This window comes from Dendrobates tinctorius, unplaced genomic scaffold, assembly GCF_039654945.1.
Source record: "Dendrobates tinctorius isolate UK_male_01 unplaced genomic scaffold, ASM3965494v1 ptg000157l, whole genome shotgun sequence".
Classification (NCBI taxonomy): domain Eukaryota; kingdom Metazoa; phylum Chordata; class Amphibia; order Anura; family Dendrobatidae; genus Dendrobates; species Dendrobates tinctorius.
The window spans coordinates 1,535,525-1,563,148 of record NW_027361824.1 but is presented as its reverse complement, the minus strand read 5'-3'; the positions used below and the strand labels follow the sequence as shown (position 1 = coordinate 1,563,148).

General features: G+C 49.7%; 2 protein-coding genes across 2 annotated transcripts in view; both read left to right on the top strand.

The window, feature by feature from the left end:
• Positions 1 to 27,624, top strand: part of LOC141051424 (uncharacterized) — a 103,177-nt gene that overhangs the window by 69,300 nt on the left and 6,253 nt on the right. The window lies entirely within an intron of this gene.
• Positions 910 to 26,762, top strand: LOC141051393 (oocyte zinc finger protein XlCOF8.4-like). Its single transcript, XM_073548343.1, has 5 exons — positions 910 to 1,106; positions 24,832 to 24,960; positions 25,064 to 25,231; positions 25,313 to 25,436; positions 26,310 to 26,762. The coding sequence occupies exons 2-5, from the start codon at positions 24,883 to 24,885 to the stop codon at positions 26,558 to 26,560; spliced, it is 621 nt and encodes a 206-aa protein (XP_073404444.1). The 5' UTR covers positions 910 to 1,106; positions 24,832 to 24,882; the 3' UTR covers positions 26,561 to 26,762.

Below are 27,624 nucleotides of genomic sequence, written 5' to 3'. Positions count from 1 at the left end.
AGGGGGAGTGTGTGGCCATCAGGCCTAGAGGGGGAGTATGTGGCCATCAGTTCTAGAGGGGGAGTGTGTGGCCATCAGGCCTAGAGGGGGAGTATGTGGCCATCAGTTCTAGAAGGGGAGTGTGTGGCCATCAGGTTCCGCTCCCCTCTGACTCTTTTGGGAAGGGAGTCGACAGTTGAAGGTTCTCAGCTCTAGCTTGGGTGGCCGCCTGGGCAGAAGCTCGGAGCGCAACTCAGGATCCCTTGGCTTTGGCTGAGGGAGACGACCTAGTTCCTGACCTTCGCTGTGGCCTTCTGGATCGGAGTGATAGGGAATGGCTTTGGGGACTCTTCTGTTGGAGAGGGTTTTAAGGGACCAGCATCCAAGTGCACTTTTTTGTGGCACCTTTAGTCACTTTTTTAGCACACTAGGGTTGAGAGCACGATCTTAGTAACATAGTTATTAAGGTTGAAGGAAGACTTTAAGTCCATCTAGTTCAACCCATATCCTATCCTAACTTGCCCTAACATGTTGATCCAGAGGAAGGTAAAAAAAAAACCCCATGTGGCAAACTAAGCTTCACATTGGGGAAAAAAAATCCCTTCCCGACTCCACATATGGCAATCAGACTAGCTCCCTGGATCAACGCAATATTAAGGAAACTAGTGTATATACCCTGTAATATTATACTTTTCAAGAAAGGCATCCAGGCCCTTCTTAAATTTGGGACTTTAAAAAAACAAAAACAGTGCCACTAATCCCCCCATCTACTCTGCCCCTGAGCTCAGGAGGAGCAGCCGCCTGCTGCCACCATGTGTAATACTGCGAGGAGGCCTGGGAACTAGGAGACTCCCACCAACAAGATGGCCGCGCTCACTGCAGGGACAGGAAGTCTGCAGCCTAAACCCCGCCCCCTCCTGCTACACTTCCTGCCTCACATGCCATGAGCGAGGATTAACACTATATACACTTTGGGAGGAGAGGAAGCACAAAGGATGCTGATGGCTGTAATTCACAGGAGATAGAAAATGCTGCTCCAGGACTGAGGAAAATGGAGGCGACAAATCTCATCACAACACCCGGAAACCTCCCCGGAGCTCGGAGAAGACGCAGTGACTGCAGCGCCGGTATATGTGTGTTTCCTCCTCGCCCTCCTGACCCCTGTGTAGTACTCCAGAGAGGAGTAGATGATGTGCAGAGGTACCCAGACATGAATAAGGCCGTCTAAAAGGTTTTATGGAAATAGTGAAGCACAATGTAGCATTGATGGGGTTGTACCCATTACGAAAATTTTGGTCCCAGGCTGCGCTTTGTTATGAAAAAAGCTGTTACTCTCAGTTTCTGCTGCTGATATTGTCTACAGCACTGATGTCACTTCACAATCTGTCCTAACTATACGGGCAGAACCTCCTGCTCTAGAGTCTCTGGCACTAAAGGTTGTGTGTAATGCATCTTATATAGCTATTATGTAACTATAGGGCAACATTTATTTGTATGTGTGAAGAATAAGGGATTTAGTGGCAGCTTACAATCCTCCTTCAGCACAAGTAACTGTAACAGGACACCTAGCTCAGCAGGTGGTCCAGCCCCACCAGCTAATATCCAGGCTCATACAGGATGACCACCTGTGAAGCCCATGCTGTGTGACTGCTTCATTCATATTCTCTCCAGACAGATAGGATTTCATAAACAGATTCAAGGAAAATTTGAAGCTATCGTACATCCTAGCCACACACATTTTCAATGTCTCTGGAACGGTTCGAATGCCTTCCAGGGTCTAGATCCATTCTAACATCACAGGGTGGGGAGATACACAGAACGTCTAGTAGAAACCAGGTAGGAAAGCAGTGTTTGGTCTACAAGTGTAAGGAGGGCCATCTAGATCATATGGTGCCAAAACGGCCCCTCTATGACCTTTCGTTCAGAAGTTGTGATCTTTCGTAGGTTTTGGGAGATTTAGCTACAAATCCCCATGGGGATAAGAACAATCCCAGGGGCAGAAAAGGGTGTGACCGACTAAGGGGATATAGGCTTGTGTAAGGCCATGTTCTTGCTCTCTTTGACATACTTGCTGTTCACTTCTAAATGGGGGAGGGGGGCACATTGTATAAACTGGCAGCCCATTCCCCCATGCTGCCCAGTACACAGACTGGTATTTGACATGATTCATCTGCCTATATTTTGTGTACGTCACCTGTATTTCCATATCTGAGCATTGCATATGTATAAACATTGTGTATATAGTGTATTTTCTAGTGTGCCCTTAAGGTAATTAAATATAAAATTTAACCTAGGGCTGCTTTTTATCTTGATCCATGAATCCACGTGGTCGTAGTCTCGGTTTTAACTTCACATACTACCGGGCTGGTTTCTAGTACAATGTAATTCTGTTAGCGGACCGGGCTTATAGCAAATGAGGAACTGGTGGCAGTTCTACCAGGCTGGCACCTCTGTTTCACTGGTGCTAGTGAAAGGGGCCTCTCCCCACAATGCCCCCACAAAGTATAATGACCCCCAAAGCCCTCCACACACAGTATGATGTCCCCATGGTACATTCGCCCCACACAGTATGATGTCCTCAAAGTACATTTCCCCACACATAGTATGATGTCCCGACAGTACATTCCTCCATACACAGTATGATGTCCTCACAGTACATTCCCCCACACACAGTATGATGTCCCCACAGTACATTACTCCACACACAATATGATGTCTCCACAGTACATTCCCCCACACACAGTATGATGTCCTCACAGCACATACCCTACACACAGTATGATGTCCTCAGTACATTCCCACACAGTATGATGTCCTCACAGTACATTCCCCCACAAACAGTAGGATGTCCTCACAGTACATTCCCCTCACAAACAGTAGGATGTCCTCACAGTACATTCCCCCCACAAACAGGATGTCCTCACCATACATTCCCCCCACACATAGTAGGATGTCCTCACAGTACATTCCCCCCCACACACAGTAGGATGTCCTCACAGTACATTCCCCTCACACACAGTAGGATGTCTATAGAGTACATTCCCCCACACACAGTAGGATGTCCTCACAGTACATTCCCCCCACACACTAGGATGTCCTCACAGTACATTCCCCCACACACAGTAGGATATCCTCACAGTACGTTCCCCCGCTCAGTACGATGTCCCCACAGTATATTCTCCCACACAAAGTATGATGTCCTCACAGTACTTTTCCCCCACACACATTAGGATCTCCTCACAGTACATTTCCCCCACACACAGTAGGATGTCCTCACAGTACATTCCCCCCACACACAGTAGGATCTCCTCACAGTACATTCCCCCACAGACAGGATATCCTCACAGTACATTTCCCCGCTCAGCATGATGTCCCCACAGTACATTCTCCCACATACAGTATGATGTCCTCAGAGTACATTCCCTCACACACAATATGATGTCCACACATTACATTCCCCCCACACACAGTATGATGTCCTCACAGTACATTACACCACAGTATGATGTCCACACAGTACATTCCCCAACACACAGTATGATGTCCTCACAGTACATTCCCTCCACAAATGGTATGATGTCCCCACAGTACATTACCTCCACAAACGTTATGATGTCCCCACATTACATTCCCCCCACACACAGTATGATGTCCTCACAGTACATTACACCACACAGTATGATGTCCACACACTACATTCCCCAACACACAGTATGATGTCCACACAGTACATTCCCCCCACACACAGTATGATGTCCACACAGTACATTCCCCCCACACACAGTATGATGTGCACACAGTACATTCCCCCCACACACAGTATGATGTCCACACAGTACATTCCCCCACACACTACATTCCCCCACACACAGTAGGATGTCCACACAGTACATTCCCCCCACACACACAGGATGTCCACACAGTACATTCCCCCCACACAGTAGGATGTCCACACAATACATTCCCCCCACACACAGTATGATGTTCACACAGTACATTCCCCCCACACACAATATGATGTCTACACAGTACATTCCCCCCACACACAGTATGATGTCCACACAGTACATTCCCCCCACACACTACATTCCCCCACACACAGTAGGATGTCCACACAGTACATTCCCCCCACACACAGGATGTCCACACAGTACATTACCCCCACACACAGTAGGGTGTCCCCACAGTACATTCCCCCCCACACACAGTAGGGTGTCCTCACAGTACATTCCCCCCCACACACAGTAGGGTGTCCTCACAGTACATTCCCCCCACACACAGTAGGGTGTCCTCACAGTACATTCCCCCCACACACAGTAGGGTGTCCTCACAGTACATTCCCCCCACACACAGTAGGGTGTCCACACAGTACATTTCCCCCACACACATAGTATGATGTCCCCACAGTACATTTCCACCACACACAGCAGGATGTCCACACAGTACATTCCCCCCACACACAGTACATTCCCCTCACACACAGCAGGGTGTCCTCACAGTACATTCCCCCCACACACAGGATATCCTCACAGTACATTCCCCCGCTCAGCATGATGTCCACACAGTACATTCCCCCCACACACAGTATGATGTCCACACAGTTCATCCCCCCCACACAGTATGATGTCCACACAGTACATTCCCCCCACACAGTACATTCCCCCACACAGTATGATGTCCACACAGTACATTCCCCCCACACACAGTATGATGTCCACAGTACATTCCCCCACACACAGTATGATGTCCACACAGTACATTCCCCCCACACACAGTATGATGTCCACACACAGTAGGATGTCCACACAGTACATTCCCCCACACACAATATGATGTCCACACAGTACATTCCCCCCACACACAGTATGATGTCCACACAGTACATTCCCCCCACACACAGTATGATGTCCACACAGTACATTCCCCCACACACAGTATGATGTCCACAGTACATTCCCCCACACACAGTATGATGTCCACACAGTTCATTCCCCCCACACATAGTATGATGTCCACACAGTACATTCCCCCCACACACTACATTCCCCCACACACAGTAGGATGTCCACACAGTACATTCCCCCCACACACAGGATGTCCACACAGTACATTCCCCCCACACACAGGATGTCCACACAGTACATTCCACCCACACACAGTATGATGTCCACACAGTACATTCCCCCCACACAATATGATGTCCACACAGTACATTCCCCCCAACACAGTAGGATGTCCACACAGTACATTCCCCCCACACAGTAGGATGTCCACACAGTACATTCCCCCCACACACAGTAGGGTGTCCCCACAGTACATTCCCCCCACACACAGTATGATGTCCTCACAGTACATTCCCCCCACACACAGTAGGGTGTCCTCACAGTACATTCCCCCCACACACAGTATGATGTCCACACAGTACATTTCCCCCCACACACAGTATGATGTCCACACAGTACATTCCCCCCACACACAGTATGATGTCCACACAGTTCATCCCCCCCACACAGTATGATGTCCACACAGTACATTCCCCCCACACAGTACATTCCCCCACACAGTAGGATGTCCACACAGTACATTCCCCCCACGCACAGTAGGATGTCCACACAGTACATTCCCCCCACACACAGTAGGATGTCCACACAGTACATTCCCCCCACACTGGGTGTTCTCACAGTACATTCCCCCCACACACAGTACATTCCCCCACACACAGTAGGGTGTCCACACAGTACATTCCCCCCACACACAGGGTGTCCACACAGTACATTCCCCCACACACACAGTATGATGTCCCCACAGTACATTTCCCCCACACACACAGTATGATGTCCCCACAGTACATTTCCCCCACACACACAGTATGATGTCCCCACAGTACATTTCCCCCCCACACACAGTATGATGTCCCCACAGTACATTTCTCCCACACACACAGTATGATATCCCCACAGTACATTTCCCCCACACACACAGCAGGATGTCCACACAGTACATTTCCCCCACACACACAGTATGATGTCCCCACAGTACATTTCCCCCACACACACAGTATGATGTCCCCACAGTACATTTCCCCCACACACAGTATGATGTCCCCACAGTACATTTCCCCCACACACATAGTATGATGTCCCCACAGTACATTTCCACCACACACAGCAGGATGTCCACACAGTACATTCCCCCCACACACAGTACATTCCCCTCACACACAGCAGGGTGTCCTCACAGTACATTCCCCCCACACACAGGATATCCTCACAGTACATTCCCCCGCTCAGCATGATGTCCACACAGTACATTCCCCCCACACACAGTATGATGTCCACACAGTTCATCCCCCCCACACAGTATGATGTCCACACAGTACATTCCCCCCACACAGTACATTCCCCCACACAGTAGGATGTCCACACAGTACATTCCCCCCACGCACAGTAGGATGTCCACACAGTACATTCCCCCCACACACAGTAGGATGTCCACACAGTACATTCCCCCCACACTGGGTGTTCTCACAGTACATTCCCCCCACACACAGTACATTCCCCCACACACAGTAGGGTGTCCACACAGTACATTCCCCCCACACACAGGGTGTCCACACAGTACATTCCCCCACACACACAGTATGATGTCCCCACAGTACATTTCCCCCACACACACAGTATGATGTCCCCACAGTACATTTCCCCCACACACACAGTATGATGTCCCCACAGTACATTTCCCCCCCACTCACAGTATGATGTCCCCACAGTACATTTCTCCCACACACACAGTATGATATCCCCACAGTACATTTCCCCCACACACACAGCAGGATGTCCACACAGTACATTTCCCCCACACACAGTATGATGTCCCCACAGTACATTTCCCCCACACACACAGTATGATGTCCCCACAGTACATTTCCCCCACACATAGTATGATGTCCCCACAGTACATTTCCCCCACACACATAGTATGATGTCCCCACAGTACATTTCCACCACACACAGCAGGATGTCCACACAGTACATTCCCCCCACACACAGTACATTCCCCTCACACACAGCAGGGTGTCCTCACAGTACATTCCCCCCACACACAGGATATCCTCACAGTACATTCCCCCGCTCAGCATGATGTCCCCACAGTACATTCTCCCACATACAGTATGATGTCCTCAGAGTACATTCCCTCACACACAGTATGATGTCCACACATTACATTTCCCCCCACACACAGTATGATGTCCACACAGTACATTCCCCCCACACACAGTATGATGTCCACACAGTTCATCCCCCCCACACAGTATGATGTCCACACAGTACATTCCCCCCACACACACAGTATGATGTCCCCACAGTACATTTCCCCCACACACACAGTATGATGTCCCCACAGTACATTTCCCCCCCACTCACAGTATGATGTCCCCACAGTACATTTCTCCCACACACACAGTATGATATCCCCACAGTACATTTCCCCCACACACACAGCAGGATGTCCACACAGTACATTTCCCCCACACACAGTATGATGTCCCCACAGTACATTTCCCCCACACACACAGTATGATGTCCCCACAGTACATTTCCCCCACACATAGTATGATGTCCCCACAGTACATTTCCCCCACACACATAGTATGATGTCCCCACAGTACATTTCCACCACACACAGCAGGATGTCCACACAGTACATTCCCCCCACACACAGTACATTCCCCTCACACACAGCAGGGTGTCCTCACAGTACATTCCCCCCACACACAGGATATCCTCACAGTACATTCCCCCGCTCAGCATGATGTCCCCACAGTACATTCTCCCACATACAGTATGATGTCCTCAGAGTACATTCCCTCACACACAGTATGATGTCCACACATTACATTTCCCCCCACACACAGTATGATGTCCACACAGTACATTCCCCCCACACACAGTATGATGTCCACACAGTTCATCCCCCCCACACAGTATGATGTCCACACAGTACATTCCCCCCACGCACAGTAGGATGTCCACACAGTACATTCCCCCCACACACAGTAGGATGTCCACACAGTACATTCCCCCCACACTGGGTGTTCTCACAGTACATTCCCCCCACACACAGTACATTCCCCCACACACAGTAGGGTGTCCACACAGTACATTCCCCCCACACACAGGGTGTCCACACAGTACATTCCCCCACACACACAGTATGATGTCCCCACAGTACATTTCCCCCACACACACAGTATGATGTCCCCACAGTACATTTCCCCCACACACACAGTATGATGTCCCCACAGTACATTTCCCCCCCACACACAGTATGATGTCCCCACAGTACATTTCTCCCACACACACAGTATGATATCCCCACAGTACATTTCCCCCACACACACAGCAGGATGTCCACACAGTACATTTCCCCCACACACACAGTATGATGTCCCCACAGTACATTTCCCCCACACACACAGTATGATGTCCCCACAGTACATTTCCCCCACACACAGTATGATGTCCCCACAGTACATTTCCCCCACACACATAGTATGATGTCCCCACAGTACATTGCCACCACACACAGCAGGATGTCCACACAGTACATTCCCCCCACACACAGTACATTCCCCTCACACACAGCAGGGTGTCCTCACAGTACATTCCCCCCACACACAGGATATCCTCACAGTACATTCCCCCGCTCAGCATGATGTCCACACAGTACATTCCCCCCACACACAGTATGATGTCCACACAGTTCATCCCCCCCACACAGTATGATGTCCACACAGTACATTCCCCCCACACAGTACATTCCCCCACACAGTAGGATGTCCACACAGTACATTCCCCCCACGCACAGTAGGATGTCCACACAGTACATTCCCCCCACACACAGTAGGATGTCCACACAGTACATTCCCCCCACACTGGGTGTTCTCACAGTACATTCCCCCCACACACAGTACATTCCCCCACACACAGTAGGGTGTCCACACAGTACATTCCCCCCACACACAGGGTGTCCACACAGTACATTCCCCCACACACACAGTATGATGTCCCCACAGTACATTTCCCCCACACACACAGTATGATGTCCCCACAGTACATTTCCCCCACACACACAGTATGATGTCCCCACAGTACATTTCCCCCCCACTCACAGTATGATGTCCCCACAGTACATTTCTCCCACACACACAGTATGATATCCCCACAGTACATTTCCCCCACACACACAGCAGGATGTCCACACAGTACATTTCCCCCACACACAGTATGATGTCCCCACAGTACATTTCCCCCACACACACAGTATGATGTCCCCACAGTACATTTCCCCCACACATAGTATGATGTCCCCACAGTACATTTCCCCCACACACATAGTATGATGTCCCCACAGTACATTTCCACCACACACAGCAGGATGTCCACACAGTACATTCCCCCCACACACAGTACATTCCCCTCACACACAGCAGGGTGTCCTCACAGTACATTCCCCCCACACACAGGATATCCTCACAGTACATTCCCCCGCTCAGCATGATGTCCCCACAGTACATTCTCCCACATACAGTATGATGTCCTCAGAGTACATTCCCTCACACACAGTATGATGTCCACACATTACATTCCCCCCCACACACAGTATGATGTCCTCACAGTACATTACACCACATTATGATGTCCACACAGTACATTCCCCAACACACAGTATGATGTCCTCACAGTACATTCCCTCCACAAACGGTATGATGTCCCCACAGTACATTACCTCCACAAACGTTATGATGTCCCCACATTACATTCCCCCCACACACAGTATGATGTCCTCACAGTACATTACACCACACAGTATGATGTCCACACACTACATTCCCCAACACACAGTATGATGTCCACACAGTACATTCCCCCCACACACAGTATGATGTCCACACAGTACATTCCCCCCACACACAGTATGATGTCCACACAGTACATTCCCCCCACACACAGTATGATGTCCACACAGTACATTCCCCCCACACACTACATTCCCCCACACACAGTAGGATGTCCACACAGTACATTCCCCCCACACACACAGGATGTCCACACAGTACATTCCCCCCCACACAGTAGGATGTCCACACAGTACATTCCCCCCACACACAGTATGATGTTCACACAGTACATTCCCCCCACACACAATATGATGTCCACACAGTACATTCCCCCCACACACAGTATGATGTCCACACAGTACATTCCCCCCACACACTACATTCCCCCACACACAGTAGGATGTCCACACAGTACATTCCCCCCACACAGGATGTCCACACAGTACATTACCCCCACACACAGTAGGGTGTCCCCACAGTACATTCCCCCCCACACACAGTAGGGTGTCCTCACAGTACATTCCCCCCACACACAGTAGGGTGTCCTCACAGTACATTCCCCCCACACACAGTAGGGTGTCCTCACAGTACATTCCCCCCACACACAGTATGATGTCCACACAGTACATTCCCCCCACACACAGTATGATGTCCACACAGTACATTCCCCCACACACAGTATGATGTCCACAGTACATTCCCCCACACACAGTATGATGTCCACACAGTACATTCCCCCCACACACAGTATGATGTCCACACAGTACATTCCCCCCACACACAGTATGATGTCCACACACAGTAGGATGTCCACACAGTACATTCCCCCCACACACAGGATGTCCACACAGTACATTCCCCCCACACAGTAGGATGTCCACACAGTACATTCCCCCCACACACAGTATGATGTCCACACAGTACATTCCCCCCCCACACAGTATGATGTCCACACAGTACATTCCCCCCACATACAATATGATGTCCACACAGTACATTCCCCCCACACACAGTATGATGTCCACACAGTACATTCCCCCACACACAGTATGATGTCCACACAGTACATTCCCCCCACACACAGTATGATGTCCACACAGTACATTCCCCCACACACAGTATGATGTCCACACAGTTCATTCCCCCCACACATAGTATGATGTCCACACAGTACATTCCCCCCACACACTACATTCCCCCACACACAGTAGGATGTCCACACAGTACATTCCCCCCACACACAGGATGTCCACACAGTACATTCCCCCCACACACAGGATGTCCACACAGTACATTCCCCCCACACACAGTATGATGTCCACACAGTACATTCCCCCCACACAGTAGGATGTCCACACAGTACATTCCCCCCCAACACAGTAGGATGTCCACACAGTACATTCCCCCACACACAGTAGGGTGTCCCCACGGTACATTCCCCCCACACACAGTATGATGTCCTCACAGTACATTCCCCCCACACACAGTAGGGTGTCCTCACAGTACATTCCCCCCACACACAGTATGATGTCCACACAGTACATTTCCCCCCACACACAGTATGATGTCCACACAGTACATTCCCCTACACACAGTATGATGTCCACACAGTACATCCCCCCACACAGTATGATGTCCACACAGTACATTCCCCCCACACAGTTCATTCCCCCACACAGTAGGATGTCCACACAGTACATTCCCCCCACGCACAGTAGGATGTCCACACAGTAAATTCCCCCCACACACAGTAGGATGTCCACACAGTACATTCCCCCCACACTGGGTGTTCTCACAGTACATTCCCCCCACACACAGTACATTCCCCCCACACACAGTAGGGTGTCCACACAGTACATTCCCCCCACACACAGTAGGGTGTCCACACAGTACATTCCCCCACACACACAGTATGATGTCCCCACAGTACATTTCCCCCACACACACAGTATGATGTCCCCACAGTACATTTCCCCCCCACACACAGTATGATGTCCCCACAGTACATTTCCCCCACACACACAGCAGGATGTCCACACAGTACATTTCCCCCACACACACAGTATGATGTCCCCACAGTACATTTCCCCCACACACACAGTATGATGTCCCCACAGTACATTTCCCCCCCACACACAGTATGATGTCCCCACAGTACATTTCCCCCACACACAGTATGATGTCCCCACAGTACATTTCCCCCACACACACAGTATGATGTCCCCACAGTACATTTCCCCCACACACAGCAGGATGTCCACACAGTACATTCCCCCCACACACAGTACATTTCCCTCACACACAGCAGGGTGTCCTCACAGTACATTCCCCCCACACACAGCATGATGTCCCCACAGTACATTCCTTACACACAGTACATTCCCCCACACACAGTAGGATGTCCACACAGTACATTTCCCCCCACACACAGTAGGGTGTCCACACAGTACATTCCCCCCACACACAGTAGGGTGTCCACACAGTACATTCCCCCCACACACAGTGGGGTGTCCTTACAGTACATTCCCCCCACACACAGTAGGGTGTCCTCACAGTACATTCCCCCCACACACAGTAGGGTGTCCACACAGTACATTCCCCCCACACACAGCATGATGTCCCCACAGTACATTCCTTACACACAGTACATTCCCCCACACACAGTAGGATGTCCACACAGTACATTTCCCCCCACACACAGTAGGGTGTCCACACAGTACATTCCCCCCACACACAGTGGGGTGTCCTTACAGTACATTCCCCCCACACACAGTAGGGTGTCCTCACAGTACATTCCCCCCACACACAGTAGGGTGTCCACACAGTACATTCCCCCCACACACAGTGGGGTGTCCTTACAGTACATTCCCCCCACACACAGTAGGGTGTCCTTACAGTACATTCCCCCCACACACAGTAGGGTGTCCTTACAGTACATTCCCCCACACACAGTAGGGTGTTCTCAGTACATTCCCCCACACACACAGTATGATGTCCCCACAGTACATTCCCCCACACACACAGTATGATGTCCCCACAGTACATTCCCCCACACACAGTATGATGTCCCCACAGTACATTCCCCCACACACACAGTATGATGTCCTCACAGTACATTCCTCCACGCACAGTACATTCCCCACACACAGCATGATGTCCCCACAGTACATTCCCCCACACACAGTATGTCTCCACAGTACATTCCCCCACACACAGTATGATGTCCCCACAGTACATTCCCCACACACAGCATGATGTCCCCACCCACAGTACATTCCCCACACACACAGTATGATGTCCCCACAGTACATTTCCCCACACACACAGTATGATGTCCCCACAGTACATTTCCCCACACACACAGTATGGTGTCTCCACAATCCATTCCCCCACACACAGTATGGTGTCCCTGGGTCGCCCTCCCAGGGCCGTGGGGTACTCGGTGCCGGGTCGGTTTCAGTGGGATGTGGGTTGCCCTCCCAGGGCTGTGGGGTACTCGGTACCGGGCCAGTGTCAGCGGGATGTGTCACAGCAGCGGTGACCCAGTCCGTGGCCCTGGGTGCCCAAGTAATGGGGGAATATAATAGTTCGTGATGCCACCTGTGGTGCTCGGCAAGGGAGGTGTTAAGCCGACGCTGCATGCAGATGCGCTGGGACTGATGGTAGGGCGCAGCAGAGATGTAACAGCTCCCCACAGGTGAAGCTGTAGTCCCAGGGCAGTGTAGATGGGATTGGCACGGGGATGTAGCAGTGCCGGAAAGGTAGGAAGCAGACAAGACACAACGGGGTGCAATTTCTGTACCTTTACTTGATAACTGCAGTCCAGGTTCCTGATTACAGATGGTAACGGAGCAGGCTGGCCTGGAGGCAGCTCAGGATTCTCTCTCAGAAGGGCTGTGCAGTCTCCTTCCTAGCGCTTATTTGAATGAAGTACTCCTAGTACTGAGTTACACTGAAGTTCCTCTCAATTCTCTTCTACTCTCACTCCTCGTATGGCAGATAGCTGTGGCCGCTATTCCTTTCCTGGCTCACTGCATGCTGTTGTGCCTCCGAGTCTTTGATGGGGGTAGGGCATTTACAGCCTCCTACTCCTCTGGTATCTGCTGTAGGACCATCAGTGTCCATACAGCCGTGGAGACCAGGCTCCAGATCATGCGCTCTCACTGTGAGGGAGCTCTCCTTCCTTAGCTCAACCTCCAGCTTCTCTCTACATGTCTGCACACTTCACTCTCTGCAGACTAACTAACCACTCCTTCCTCTTGGCCCTCAGAGAGCACTCCTCCCCTTAATCCCGGTTCAGAGTTCCCCCTGCTGGCCTGGAGTGGAACTGTGTTGCATGCATAGGTTGACTGCGAGAGAGACCCTTCACTGCTTCCAAGCTTGGCATTACCCTCCCCTGGAGGAAGGCAAAGCCAGTGTGGCGACCTTACTCCTGGGGGCGCCACATTCCCCCCTAGTGAAAGTCAGCACTCCTGGGCTGAACAAAACATGAAAAACATATATACAGTTAGACAATAATAATTGTACAAGATTTAAAAAAAATGAAAAAGTTGCAAAAACCAAGTGCTTCAAAAATGGTCCTACGATGGCAAGTCCAAGCATCAATGTCCATGGTCCATTCCTGGGCAAATGGTGAAATATTTACAAATAAAGTTTTTGACCACACAAGTCCTGTGGTACTATGTCCATAAATAAGGGAAACTCTTACAGGTTACCTGTAGGCACAAAACTTGAAAACAGTTACATATTTACAAACAATTTCAACATTCACTTTAGCTTTGCTATATACGATATCTGATGGGTGGTATACCTTGTGTGGTACTGGTACACCTGCGTAACTCTAGTGTGAGCAAACTGGGTAGTATTCTCCTATGGACTCTTAGACTCACCATGGGCATAACAGGTGCACCACTGGCAGGGCGAGGGTTCTCTGGCTCCACTGCTGGTGTGGCATCTGCTGCCTGGTTTTCCTGATCTTCAGGATTTTCTTGAGTCACATCTTCCTGTGCTACCACTTGGGGAAATATCAACACTGGTACCACTATAGCATCATTCACTTTAGTCCAATTCGCAGGAAATTCTCCAAGTATTGTGCTGACCTTCTCTTCTTCCTCTATGGGTTGGATGTTATCTAGTTCTTCTTTTCTTTCTTTTAACTGGTCAGGACATAACTTCAAATGATCCCTCGATACCGCTGCTGAGGTCTCTCCTCCATCTTTACTAACAAGGCATACCTTGGTATTATCAAAATTTGAGGGCAGAATGGTATAAGGTTCAGCTTCCCATTGATCATCCAATTTGTGCAATCTTCTCTTCCTCTTGAGAACTTGCTCTCCCGGCAACAAAGAAACGGCAGGTGCATTTTGGTTGTAAAGCTTCTCCTGCTTTTGTCTTGCCCGGGCTAGACTCTTCTCCACACACTCTTGTACTCTTCTGTACTGCTGTTGTCTTTCTGTATCCCAGTCAGCATCTGGTGACGTAACTTCAGGCGTAAGGACTCCCATGTCCAAATCAACAGGCAGTTTACCAGGTCTTGCTCTCATTAAGTAGGCTGGGGTACAGTTAGTGGAATTCACTAGAATATGGTTGTAGCCGTCCAGCAGATCTGGCAACTTCTCTGGCCACAGATTTCTCTCCTCCAAGGGCAAAGTCTTCAGGAGGTCAATCACTACCTGGTTCATCTTCTCACACATGCCATTGGTCTGTGGGTGATACGGTGTTGTCCGAATCTTCTTACAACCATACAAGTTACAGAATTCTTGGAACACTTCTGCCTCGAAAGCTGGACCTTGGTCTGTAAGCACTCTTTCAGGATAGCCATGCGGTCTACAGAAGTGCTGTTGGAATGCTCTGGCTGCGGTCCTGGCTGTCTGATCTTTGACAGGTACAACTACCAGGAATCTTGAGTAGTGGTCCACAATGGTAATAGTGTAGATGTAGCCCGACCGGCTTGGAACCAGCTTCACATGGTTCAGAGCTACCAACTCAAGCGGCTGTTTGGTGATGATTGGCTGCAGAGGAGCCCTCTGGCTGTCTCAATCCTTTCTGTGCAGGTTACATTGTCCACACTCCCGGCACCACCTCTCAATGGCTTTCCTCATACCAGCCCAGTAGAACCTCTCCCGGAGCAATGCTTCCAACTTCTTCCATCCGAAGTGTCCAGCTCCATTGTGGTATGCTTCCAGGACCATTGATGCCTCTCTCTTTGGGACTATCACCTGCCAGACCAGCTCATGAGTGCGGGCATTGATACTCCTCCGACACAGCTTTCCTTCATAGATGAACAGCTGGCCTCTCTCCTTCCACAACTGCTGGGTTTCTTCAGGAGCATTCGACTCTGGGCGAGTCAGCTTGTGACAGTAGCTCCTCCACCAGGCGGACAGCAGCGTCACTATCTTGTGTTTCTGCCCAGTCATGATGGGGCAATGGATTCAGGGTGACCTCCTTCAAGCCAGACCGCCGGTTTCTCACTCCTTGAGCACGTTGGGCCGCAAGTGGCCGGTGGAAGGGAGGCAACTCTATTTCCTCAAGAGGCTCAGGGTCTTCTGCATCTGGCAGATTAAGCATCTTGGACAGCGCATCAGCATTGGCATTCTTGTGCCCTGCTCGGTACTTGATAGTAAACTCATAGTTAGACAGCCGAGCCATCCATCGCTGCTCCAGTGCGCCTAGTTTTGCAGTGTCCAAGTGGGTCAACGGATTGTTGTCCGTGAAGATAGTAAACTTGGCGGAGGCTAGGTAATGTTTGAACCTTTCGGTGACAGCCCAGACGATGGCAAGGAACTCCAGCTTGAAAGAACTGTAGTAGTCAGTGTTCCTTTCAGTGTGACACAGCTTCCTGCTGGTGTAGGAAATCACTCTTTCTTTTCTATTTTGTACCTGCGACAGTAATGCTCCTAGCCCCACATTGCTAGCATCAGTGTACAGCACAAAGGGTTTGGTTTATCATAATCTGAGTAGGCCAGAACTTCATCACCTGTGAGAGCCATCTTCAACTGAGTGAAAGATCTCTCCAACTCTTCAGTCCATTCAAAGGTGGAACTTTTCTGTTTGGTCTTTTTGGACTGCCCCACCAGGAGATTCTGCATAGGGGTGGCTATTTCAGTAAAGCCTTTGATGAATCTTCAGTAGTAGCCCACCAGTCCAAGGAATTTGCGTACTTCATGGAGGTTGCTGGATTTCGACCAGTCCCGGATGACTTTGACCTTGTCAGGATCTGGTGCCACACCTTCTGCACTCACCACATGTCTGAGGTACTGTACCTTGGGCTTCGGGAGGTGGCATTTGGAAGGCTTCACCTTCAGGTCAAAATTGGAGAAAGCTTCAAACAATTCAGCCAGGTGTTCCAGATGATCTTCATAGGTTTTGGAGAAAACAATGATATCATCCAGGTGCAACAAGACCGTCTCAAAGTTCATATGGCCCAGGCAGCACTCCATCAGCTGTTGAAATAATAATAATAAATTTTTATTTCTATAGCGCCGACATATTCCGCAGCACTTTACATTTCAGAGGGGATTTGTACAGACAATAGACATTACAGCATAACAATAATCACATAGATTATAGCAAATACCAAGAGGAAAGAGGGCCCTGCTCGCAAGCTTACAGTCTATGAGGAAAGAAGTAGACCCGAAAGGTGGGTGGTAACAGTTGCCCTGTTTGTATGGACCAGCCATAATGTTAAGTGTGTAACAGTACAAACACAGAGAGCTAATGGATGCATAAAGCATGTGGGAACAGGATGCGGGGAATCTGGTTATGGTAAAACTTTTGGCTGTGCCACACAGGGATAGATTAGGTTAATATGTTGAGGCGATAGGCCAGTATGAATAAATGTGTTTTCAGGGCACGCTTAAAATTGTGGGGATTGGGGACTAATCGTATTGACCTGGGAAGTGCATTCCAAAGAATTGGCGCAGCACGTGTAAAGTCTTGGAGACGGGGTGGGAGGTTCTGACTATTGAGGATGCTAACCTCAGGTCATCAGCAGAACGGAGGGTGCGGGTAGGGTGGTATACTGAAACAAGGGAGGAGATGTAGGGTGGTGCTGAGCTATGGAGGGCTTTGTGGGTGAGGGTAATAAGTTTATACTGAATTCTGGAGTGGATGGGTAGCCAGTGTAATGACTGGCACAAGGTAGTGGCATCGGTGTAACGATTGGTGAGGAATATGATCCTGGCTGCAGCATTCAAGACAGATTTTAGGGGGGAGAGTTTGGTAAGAGGGAGACCGATTAGAAGAGAGTTACAATAGTCGAGACGAGAATGAATAAGAGAAACAGTAAGAGTTTTTGCAGAGTCAAAAGTAAGAAAAGGTCGAATTCTAGAAATGTTTTTGAGGTGCAGATGACAAGAGCGAGCCAGTGATCGAATGTGGGGGGGCAAAGGAAAGCTCGGAATCAAGTATGACCCCAAGACAGCGGGTATGTTGCTGGGGAGTAATAGTGGAACCACACACAGAAATGGCAATGTCGGGTATAGGTACATTTGTAGAAGGAGGAAACATTTGTTGAAATGTTCCTGGAGCAGTGCAGAGCCCAAATGGCATATAATTAAACTCACAGAGACCCATTAGAGTGGTAAATGCTGTCTTCTCCTTGTCTGCCTCTGCCACGGGAACCTGCCAATACTCACTGGTGAGATCCAAGGTGGAAAAGTAGTTAGCAGCCTTAAGTGCAGCCAAGGACTCTTCAATTCTAGGTAATGGGTAGGCATCTTTATGTGTAATGCTGTTAATTTTCCTGTAATCAACACAAATTCTCATGGTACCTTCCTTTTTCTTTACAAAAACTATTGGAGCTGCCCAGGGGCTACAACTGTCCCTAATGACCCCAGCTTACTTCATCTCTCTCAACATACTCTTAGCACATTGTTATTGTGTTGGGGGTATAGGTCTGTACCTCTCCTTTATGGGTGGATTGTCTCCAGTGGGGATATAATGTTGAACCCCTTTTGCCTGCCCAAAATCTAGTGGGTGTTTGCTGAATACCCGCTCATACTCCTGGGTCACCCCATTTCTCTGGTATGAAGGTGTAGAGTCAGTCCCCACCTGCAGTTGCTGACACCACTCCTCTGGCTGCTTCACAGAGCCATTGTCCTCCATCTGGTCAGATGAGACCAAGGGCTCTGCTGCCTGCAAAGAGTTGTTATTAACTGTGAGCAGCTAAGCAACTGTGGCGTACCGAGGTATTGTAGCCTCCTCTTCCCCACAGTTGAAAAGGCGTACAGGTACTCTCCCTTTAGGTACATCAACCACCCCTCTGGCTGTCAGAACAGTGGGCCTGCTATCAGAATATATTGGTTCTACCAATGCCTGGTAATCCTTCCCTCTGAGGCCTATAGCTGCCCGACACCAAATCAACATTTCACATCTGGGGGGTATTGCAATGGGGAAAGCATCACTCACTCTGACGCTGCCAATCTCTCCGCCAGAGAGTTCCACCTGTTGTCTTTGCATCAGGGCTCTGATCTCCTTCTGCAGGACTCATTGTTCACTGGAACCAGCAGTCTCAGCCACCTGTTGCAACAAGACAATAACCTCGGAAAGACAGTTTTCAATTACATTTGTACCAAGAGTCATCATGGAATTACATTCACGTCGATCAATATCAGCAACTATCAGACCTTGAGATTTTACCTCTACCCGACCCACTTTAACAGTAATCTCTTTACATCCAATCTGTGGCAAAGACTGACCATTACTGGCAACTACCGTCAGTTCATCAGTTGGGTCACGGGTAAGTTCAGAATCAGCCCAATACCTCTTGTAGAGGATATAGGGCATGGTGGTCACCTGGGAGCCAGTGTCCAGCAAAGCATTCATGGGGATGCCGTCAATCACCACAGGAAGGATCGGCCTCCCTCCAACATACTTGGCTCTCCAGTTCTTTGGGCCTGGGGATCCTATTCCTGGGGGTTGGCCCTCTGCCCCAGGGGTTGCTCGTTTAAAGGACAGTATCTTGCAAGATGACCTGCCTTGTAGCAGCGACGACAGATGGGACGTCTGTCATGGTCATAGCAATCGTTCCTTCCTCGAAGTGGCGGGGCTCTCCTCCTCTGGAGCCACGAGACATCCTCTGGACTGGAAGCAAGCTGGATCTTTTCTCTGGAGGACACCTGCAGGGACTGCATGGTTTTAGTAAGTGCAGCCATTCCTTTGGTCAGCTCCTGGACCTGAAGACGCAGCTCCTCAGTTGGATCTTTATCCAGACACTGTGCTTCAGCCTCCACAGGGATGGAAGGAAAAGACGTTGCTTCCCGATGGTAGGTGATCGCTGGGCGCCTCAGGGGCGCTGGACGGCTGTCAGTGGGTTCCTGCAGTACCCGTATAGCCCTGTCCTTAAAATCAGCAAAGTCCAGATCAGGGTCTTGCAGAGTTATGATACGTAACTGTCCTCTGTGGGTACTGGATAGGAGTCCTTCAATGAACTGCTCCTTTAACAGCTTATCTTCCTCCTTCACACTGTCAGGATCAACTTGCTTAACTACTTGCAGCGCCTCCTGCAGGTTGAGAGCATAGTCCCTTATACTGTCCTGCGCCTTCTGTTTACAGCCAAAGAACCTCATCTTGACTTCAGCTGCAGAACGGGTGTCAAAGGTGCTTCTCAGCTTGGCCAGGATCTTTGCAACAGTCTCTTTATCCGTGTCCTGCCAGGCTTTCACCTCTCTCTGTGCTGCACCCGTTAGCTGTCCAATCAGGATATTCACTTTCTGGCTTTCAGACAGAGGGTATACTTTAAACAAACTGCACAGTCTCTCTTTAAATTCACTCAGGGTATGTGACTCACCCGAGTACTGCGGTAGCCAAGCCGCTCCCGGTATGTAGGGCATGGACAGCGGTATTATGGGAAACACTGCGGCGGGCGCTCCTCCTTGCGGTGCTGCAGGGTTGGCGACGGCGTCCGCCGCTGCATCGTTGTGTGGCGCGGACATTCTCTCCCTCCCCTAGTTAAGATATGCCAGGGCCGGGGGGTTGTGTGAGCTCACCGGCGGCTGCTTTGCAGGCCCGATGCTCCGATCTGTAGGCGTCAGCTCCTCCCCTTCTCACGCGCTGTCCTCTCTTCCCGCGCAGCACTTCACTTCTTCGCACTCTGTGGCATGCTCCGCCCACGAAAGCCTGCCTCTTTTGGTTCCCGCATGCCCCAAGCAGCGCGGCAATTGGCGCCAATTTCATACACAGTCTTTTACACCAACACAGTCTATGGCACACAGGACCCGGGGGTACCGGGCTCCGTAATCCTGTTCATGATGCCAAATTAGGTCGCTCTCCCAGGGCTGTGGGGTACTCGGTGCCGGGCCAGTGTCAGCGGGATGTGTCACAGCAGCGGTGACCCGGTCCGTGGCCCTGGGCGCCCAAGTAATGGGGGAATGTAATAGTTTGTGACGCCACCTGTGGTGCTCGGCAAGGGAGGTGTTAAGCCGACGCTGCATGCAGATGCGCTGGGACTGATGGTAGGGCGCAGCAGAGATGTAACAGCTCCCCACAGGTGAAGCTGTAGTCCCAGTGCAGTGTAGATGGGATTGGCATGGGGATGTAGCAGTGCTGGAAAGGTAGGAAGCAGACAAGACACAGCGGTGTGCAATTTCTGTACCTTTACTTGATAACTGCAGTCCAGGTTCTTGATTACAGATGGTAACGGAGCAGGCTGGCCTGGAAGCAGCTAAGGATTCTCTCTCAGCAGAAGGGCTGTGCAGTCTCCTTCCTAGCACTTATTTGAATGAAGTATTCCTAGTACTGAGTTACACTGAAGTTCCTCTCAATTCTCTTCTACTCTCACTCCTCGTATGGCAGACAGCTGTAGCCGCTATTCCTCTCCTGGCTCACTGCGTGCTGTTGTGCTTCCAAGTCTTAGATGGGGGTAGGGCATTTACAGCCTCCTACTCCTCTGGTATCTGTTGTAGGACCGTTAGTATCCGTACAGCCATGGAGACCAGGCTCCAGATCATGCGCTCTCACTGTGAGGGAGCTCTCCTTCCTTAGCTTAACCTCCAGCTTTTCTCTACACGTCTGCACACTTCACCCTCCGCAGACTAACTAACCACTCCTTCCTCTTGGCCCTCAGAGAGCACTCCTCCCCTTAATCCCGGTTCAGAGTTCCCCCTGCTGGCCTGGAGTGGAACTGTGTTGCATGCATAGGTTGACTGCGAGAGAGACCCTTCACTGCTTCCAAGCCTGGCATTACCCTCCCCTGGAGGAAGGCAAAGCCAATGTGGCGACCTTACTCCTGGGGGCGCCACAGATGTGTCACAGCAGCAGTGACCCGGACCGTGGCCCTGGGTGCCGAAGTAATGGGGAAATTGTGAATGGTGGAATAGTTCGTGACGCCACCTGTGGTGTTCGGCAAGTGAGATGTTAGGCCGACGCTGCTTGCAGATCCTCTGGGACTGGTGATGGGTTGCAGCCAAGATGGTGAAGCTCCCCACAGGTGGAGCTGTAGCCCCAGGGCAGTGTGGATGTAGGGGAAGAGGAGAGGCACAGGCGGTGTAGAAGCTGGGACCCAGATGTAGCGGTGCTGGGTGTGTTGCGCAAGAATCAATGGAGGACACCAGGGCTTGTAGTTCCAAAGCTTTACTCACAGTCTGTAGTACACACAGGTGCCGGCCTCCGTGCCATGTCCTCCGGGTCAGGGACTCAGTCGACCTCCAGGCAAGATGGAATGCTCCCTTCCAACGCTCCGCCAACATGTGCCTTTCTGAACGTCTACTCTTATAGCGCCTTTTAGTGTGAAGATCTCCTAGTACTGAGTTACACTGGAGTTCCTCCTAACAGATGTTCCCAAGAACTCTACTTGTATGGCAGACAGCTGTAGCCTGCTTCGGGGACTCCTTACTCCTGAGTCCCGGCTATCTATCCTTGTTGCTGTTGTGCCCCCAAGTCTTAGATGGGAGTAGTGCATTTACAGCCCACTACTCCACCGGTGTCTGCTGCAGAACCATTAGTGTCCATACAACCTCGGGGACCGGGCCCCGGCCTTGCGCTTAGAACTTCTAGGCAGGGTTCTTCCTCTAACCCACGTCCTCTGTGTTCTTATTCTCCTACATTCCGTACTTGTCTTTCTTTCCTATGGAAGCTCAGGCTTCAGTTCCGTGTCTTTCTCCTTCTTTCCCGTGCCAGAAGACCCGGGTCACTCAGGCCTGCTGCAGCACTCCTTCCTCAATCCCTCTCTCAGGGATCTTCTTTCCTCACTCCTCTCTGAGTGACTTCCTCCCTCAGTCTCTCCGACTGACTGACGACTCACTTCAATCCTAAACCTTCCCACTCTTTTATGTATTCTTAACTCCACCCACCTCCCAGCACATTTCGTGTTCCAAGCAGGGAGCCACCAAAGGTGCTCTGCTACACTCTAAGCAAGAGCCGCAATGTGGCCTTGCTGAACTACCCTGTTGTGTGGGGTGCGAGTGTTGGAGCGTGGTCAGAAGTTCCCACCTTACCTGGATGGTGGGGCACCACACCTTAGGAGAAGGTGCAGTACCTCTCTGGCGACTGAGCCTCAGGGGCGCCACATCCCCACAGTACATTGCCCTACACACAGTATGATGTCCCCACAGTACTTTCCCCCACACACAGTATGATGTCCCCACAGTACATTCCCCTACACACAGTATGATGTCCCCACAGTACATTCCCCCACACACAGTATGATGTCCCCACAGTACATTCCCCCACACAGTGCAATAACCCTGAAATATATGAGTGGCAGACTTCTACAATGGACTCTACCCTGGTGATGGCTTACAATCTACAAGGGAACAAGATAGGAGTCAGTATGTGGGAAACGGAACATATGGCAGTGTGTTGGCTACAGGGTTATTGTAATTTACCGTATATGCTTGAAATTCATTAGAGTCTGATCAGTTGAGGTAGCAAGTTCTATAATATTGGGAAAACAAGGGAGAAATCTTGGAGGGTTGTGTATGTATCAGGAAAAGGAGAGGAAGGTTGGAGGCATTTGGGAGGACTCCGTGGGACTGATAAAGTTGGGTTGGTCATCCTCTTTTTAAATATCTGTTTAAAGGGAATCTGTCACCCATTTTTAGAGATATCATGTAAAGATATCACCCAATTGCGCGTCCCATAAGGATTCTATTAGGACTTTTGATTCCCCCCGACCTCGCACCTTTGATGCATAAATACCTTTTTTATCTTGGTGGAGATGTATGGAAATTGCCGCGGTCCGGTCCGATGGACGGGGCTTATTCGCCTTCTCCCCCCCTCCTCGGCTTGCTGAACGTAATCTTCATATGTGAATATCACAGATGCCGTAGTTTTCTGCGCTTGCGCGGTATGCTTTGCCCAACTGTGGGCAAAGCATATAATCGGTACTTTTCAGCACGGTCTATGACCCGGAAGTGTGTCCTGCATGTGAAGACTTTCGGGGCATAGACCGCGCTGAAAAATACCGGCGCATGTGCAGTACCGATTATATGCTTCTAAACACAATTTTTTTTATTCAAATCTCCTGTGTACATCAGATCTTTGCTAATGCAGATTTCCATATCAGGTGATCACTACGCATCACTACTTGCCTTTTCCAAATCTTGGGCACTGGCCAATGTCTACTAGTCCCGAGACATGTACAGTGTGCTAAGCAATGTGCAGATTCCCATTTCTGTACTGTGCAGACATCATTTTTTGAGGGATTATAAGAAGTGGATTTTTACATGTGAAGAGCAGCAGTGAAGCTGGACGCAGGACATCTCACTGCACCTCCTGTGCCTGGAGAATGCAGGGAAACAGCCAGTGTCTGAGTTTTAGTAGGGCAGATTTACTACTTGATGCAATATATACTGTATTATTTTAGGATCAGTAATCTTATAACTAGAAGTTACCTGCATCATTTGTTATTGGCAGCCCTTATAGCTCCTAATTTTTTAAACACTTTATATCATGTAAGATCTTCTTCCCAGTAGCATTTAGTATTGAAACATTCTTGTTTTTCTTTTCTTTAGAAAGTTTTCTTTAAAATACATTGACCATTATTCATTAATGACCCCCTGTGGATGGAGCAGGACAGAAGCCACATGGCTGCTCGGATATTAGACCTCACCCTGGAGATGATCTACTGGATCACTGGAGAGGTGAGAGCTTCACATCACATCACTAGGAATAAAGCAGGGAAATGACAGGAAAGGTGAAGGATCCTTAGAATAGATGTAGTGATCGGCGTCTCCCCATACACAGGATCACACAGTAGTGAAGTTGTCTTCTGGGGAGTGTGTGACCCCCTGGGTGTCAGGAGGGCGGAGCAGGACCCCGAGTGACCTCACCGAGCCTCCACCTCATTCACTGATACATGAGCAGAAGATCCTAGAACTGACCCACAGGATCACTGAGCTGCTGAGCGGAGAGGTGAGCGCTGCCGGGAATGCTGGGACATTATATAATAACGCCGGGGGAGGGGTCTGCTAATGGCGGATCATTGTGTGTCAGGTTCCTATAAGGTGTCAGGACGTCACCGTCTATTTCTCCATGGAGGAGTGGGAGTATTTAGAAGGACACAAGGATCTGTACAAGGACGTCATGATGGAGGATCACCGGCCCCTCACATCTCCGGGTAAGAGGAGACCGTACTGATCATAGAGGAGAGGCTGGGTCTGAGGTCACCTGAACACCCCATCATCTGATCATCACATGTAGACGATGTATGCAGTTGTAGGGTTCCAGCTGAGGGAGGCGCGATTAGGTGTTTGTTGATGCTGATAGGCAGGGGAAGGTGTGCTGTGATGCTGATCCCACAGAACTGGGGGGTGGCCCACCTCTTGGTGTTGGCAGACACGAGACAGAGACAAGGGTTGTGTCCAACAGTTCAGATTTTATTGGCCGTTTTCTGGACGACCACAATACTTCGTCACAGGATTAGTCCACACTTCACTTCTTACACAGACCCGGGTACTTTCTCTTCCTTGTATTACCGTTCGTGGCGTCCTCTATGGCTCTTTTCCGCTGTGGCTGCCCTAGGCACTTTCACCACAGCTTTGCGCCCTTTTAGAGTACGCCGTCCACCTGAGACTCAGTCTATCTCTGTCCGCAGCCACTGTCCTTTTGGGTCACCCCCCGTGACCGTCTCCACTGTCAGTCTCTCTCTCTCTGGGGGTTCTTCTGCTGCCTCTCCTCACAGCAGACCCTCCTCTCTTGTGAGCTCCCTTGGCTGACTGGAACTTCCAGAACCTTCCCTGACCTCTTATACTCCCAGTCCCAGTAGCTCCGCCCACTATCACCTGACAGTAACCTCTGACCAGTGGCAGTTACCTTGATCCATGGCAGTTACACAGTCACCCTCCTACACTCCCCACTGCCCTCCAATGGTCAAACTACCACACAACACCCTTTTCTCTGTTTCTCAGCCTACACTGCGCTATCTCTCTGTCTCTCACTACAGACAGACCTGTCCGTCAGCTCTACCAGTCACTGTGTATATTTCCTATAGATGGGTCCAGCCCGAGAAATCCACCAGAGAGAAGTCCCAGTCCTCTGTATTCCCAGGATCATCCAGAGGAGAAGCAGAATGTCCTCCTGGATCATCAGGTAGATGGAGCTGAGGTTTCTGGAACTCTTCTATATACTGATGTAATGAAGCTCTCTACCAACCTTCTCCAGCAGGGGAGAGTAGACGCCGTGTCGGCTGGGGTCAGTACTACGATGCATGTGATACATTTCCTCCAGTTTGGAAATCAGTGATAATAAATGTACAGTTCTGAAGACAAACACTGCACAATGCCAGTCAGCTGCTTCTAAGGCTTCTTTACTGTAAAAGCTGAATAATCTAAGAGCTGGTGTTACTCCAAGATCACATCACGCAAGAAAATAAGGGAAACATTTAGGACGATACGGAAAATATTTGGTTGAACTTGACTCTGTCTGATCGTCACATGAGGAGATGCTTCTTTTAGGTCAAATTATTCATGACTTAGTTTTTTTTTTTTACACTTCTACCTCATAGAATATAAATTGATATTCTTTTTTTCTAATGTCTTGCAGGAAGTTCATGGACACACGTTTAATGAACTTGAAAAACCCTTATCAGTGGTGGTGAATGGTAAGAGCCTTTCACAAATCTGTTTTTTGCTCTACCTTTATGCATTGCAGCATATACGTATTCACCTAAAATGTTTTACCTGCTTTCCGCCACCTCTACGGCCACCTCTCAATGATTGCCATGGGCAGTCCCAGGAGGTCAAGTTTTGTAAATTAAAATCTAAACTGCTCAGAGAATTGGGTCGTCTTCACGGACGGTTTTGAATCCTTGACCTCCTCCATTATCTTATAGCGGACTTATACATATGATATATTTGTTGTGTGGTTTGAACCCAGAGAATTGTTTCTCTGAATTGCGAGACATCTGAACCTTATTGATGTGTGTATCTTTTTCACAAATAAGATCTGGAGAAAAAAAACTATTTTTGTTTTAGGTATCACCGTCACGAAACGTCAAACTTGAGATATATATATATATACTGTATATATACACATATATAATATTGAATAAACTTTATACCAACCATGCCATGCACAAAGGAAAATAAACAGCCTTTCAGAGCAGGCAAAGCAAAGTAAAACGTTCCAACGAGTCACTCTAGAGACAGTCCAGGACACACAGGTTGGATAGCATTCCGGCTCCGTCTGGAGAAATCACACAGGAGGTCTTCTCACCTCCACACACAGACCATGTGTGTCACAGGTTTACCGCGACAGAGAGGAGCCAGAAGACCGCAGCGTCTGATTTCTCCTACTCCTGCACTGAT

What these genes read in the sequence shown, in the direction of transcription:
- LOC141051393 (XM_073548343.1), top strand. Translation starts at nt 24,883, where the DNA reads ATGGAGCAGGACAGAAGCCACATGGCTGCTCGGATATTAGACCTCACC. An exon ending in TCTACTGGATCACTGGAGAG is followed by an intron (nt 24,961 to 25,063) that starts GTGAGAGCTTCA and finishes CCCCATACACAG; the next exon opens with GATCACACAGTAGTGAAGTT. An exon ending in CCGGCCCCTCACATCTCCGG is followed by an intron (nt 25,437 to 26,309) that starts GTAAGAGGAGAC and finishes TATTTCCTATAG; the next exon opens with ATGGGTCCAGCCCGAGAAAT.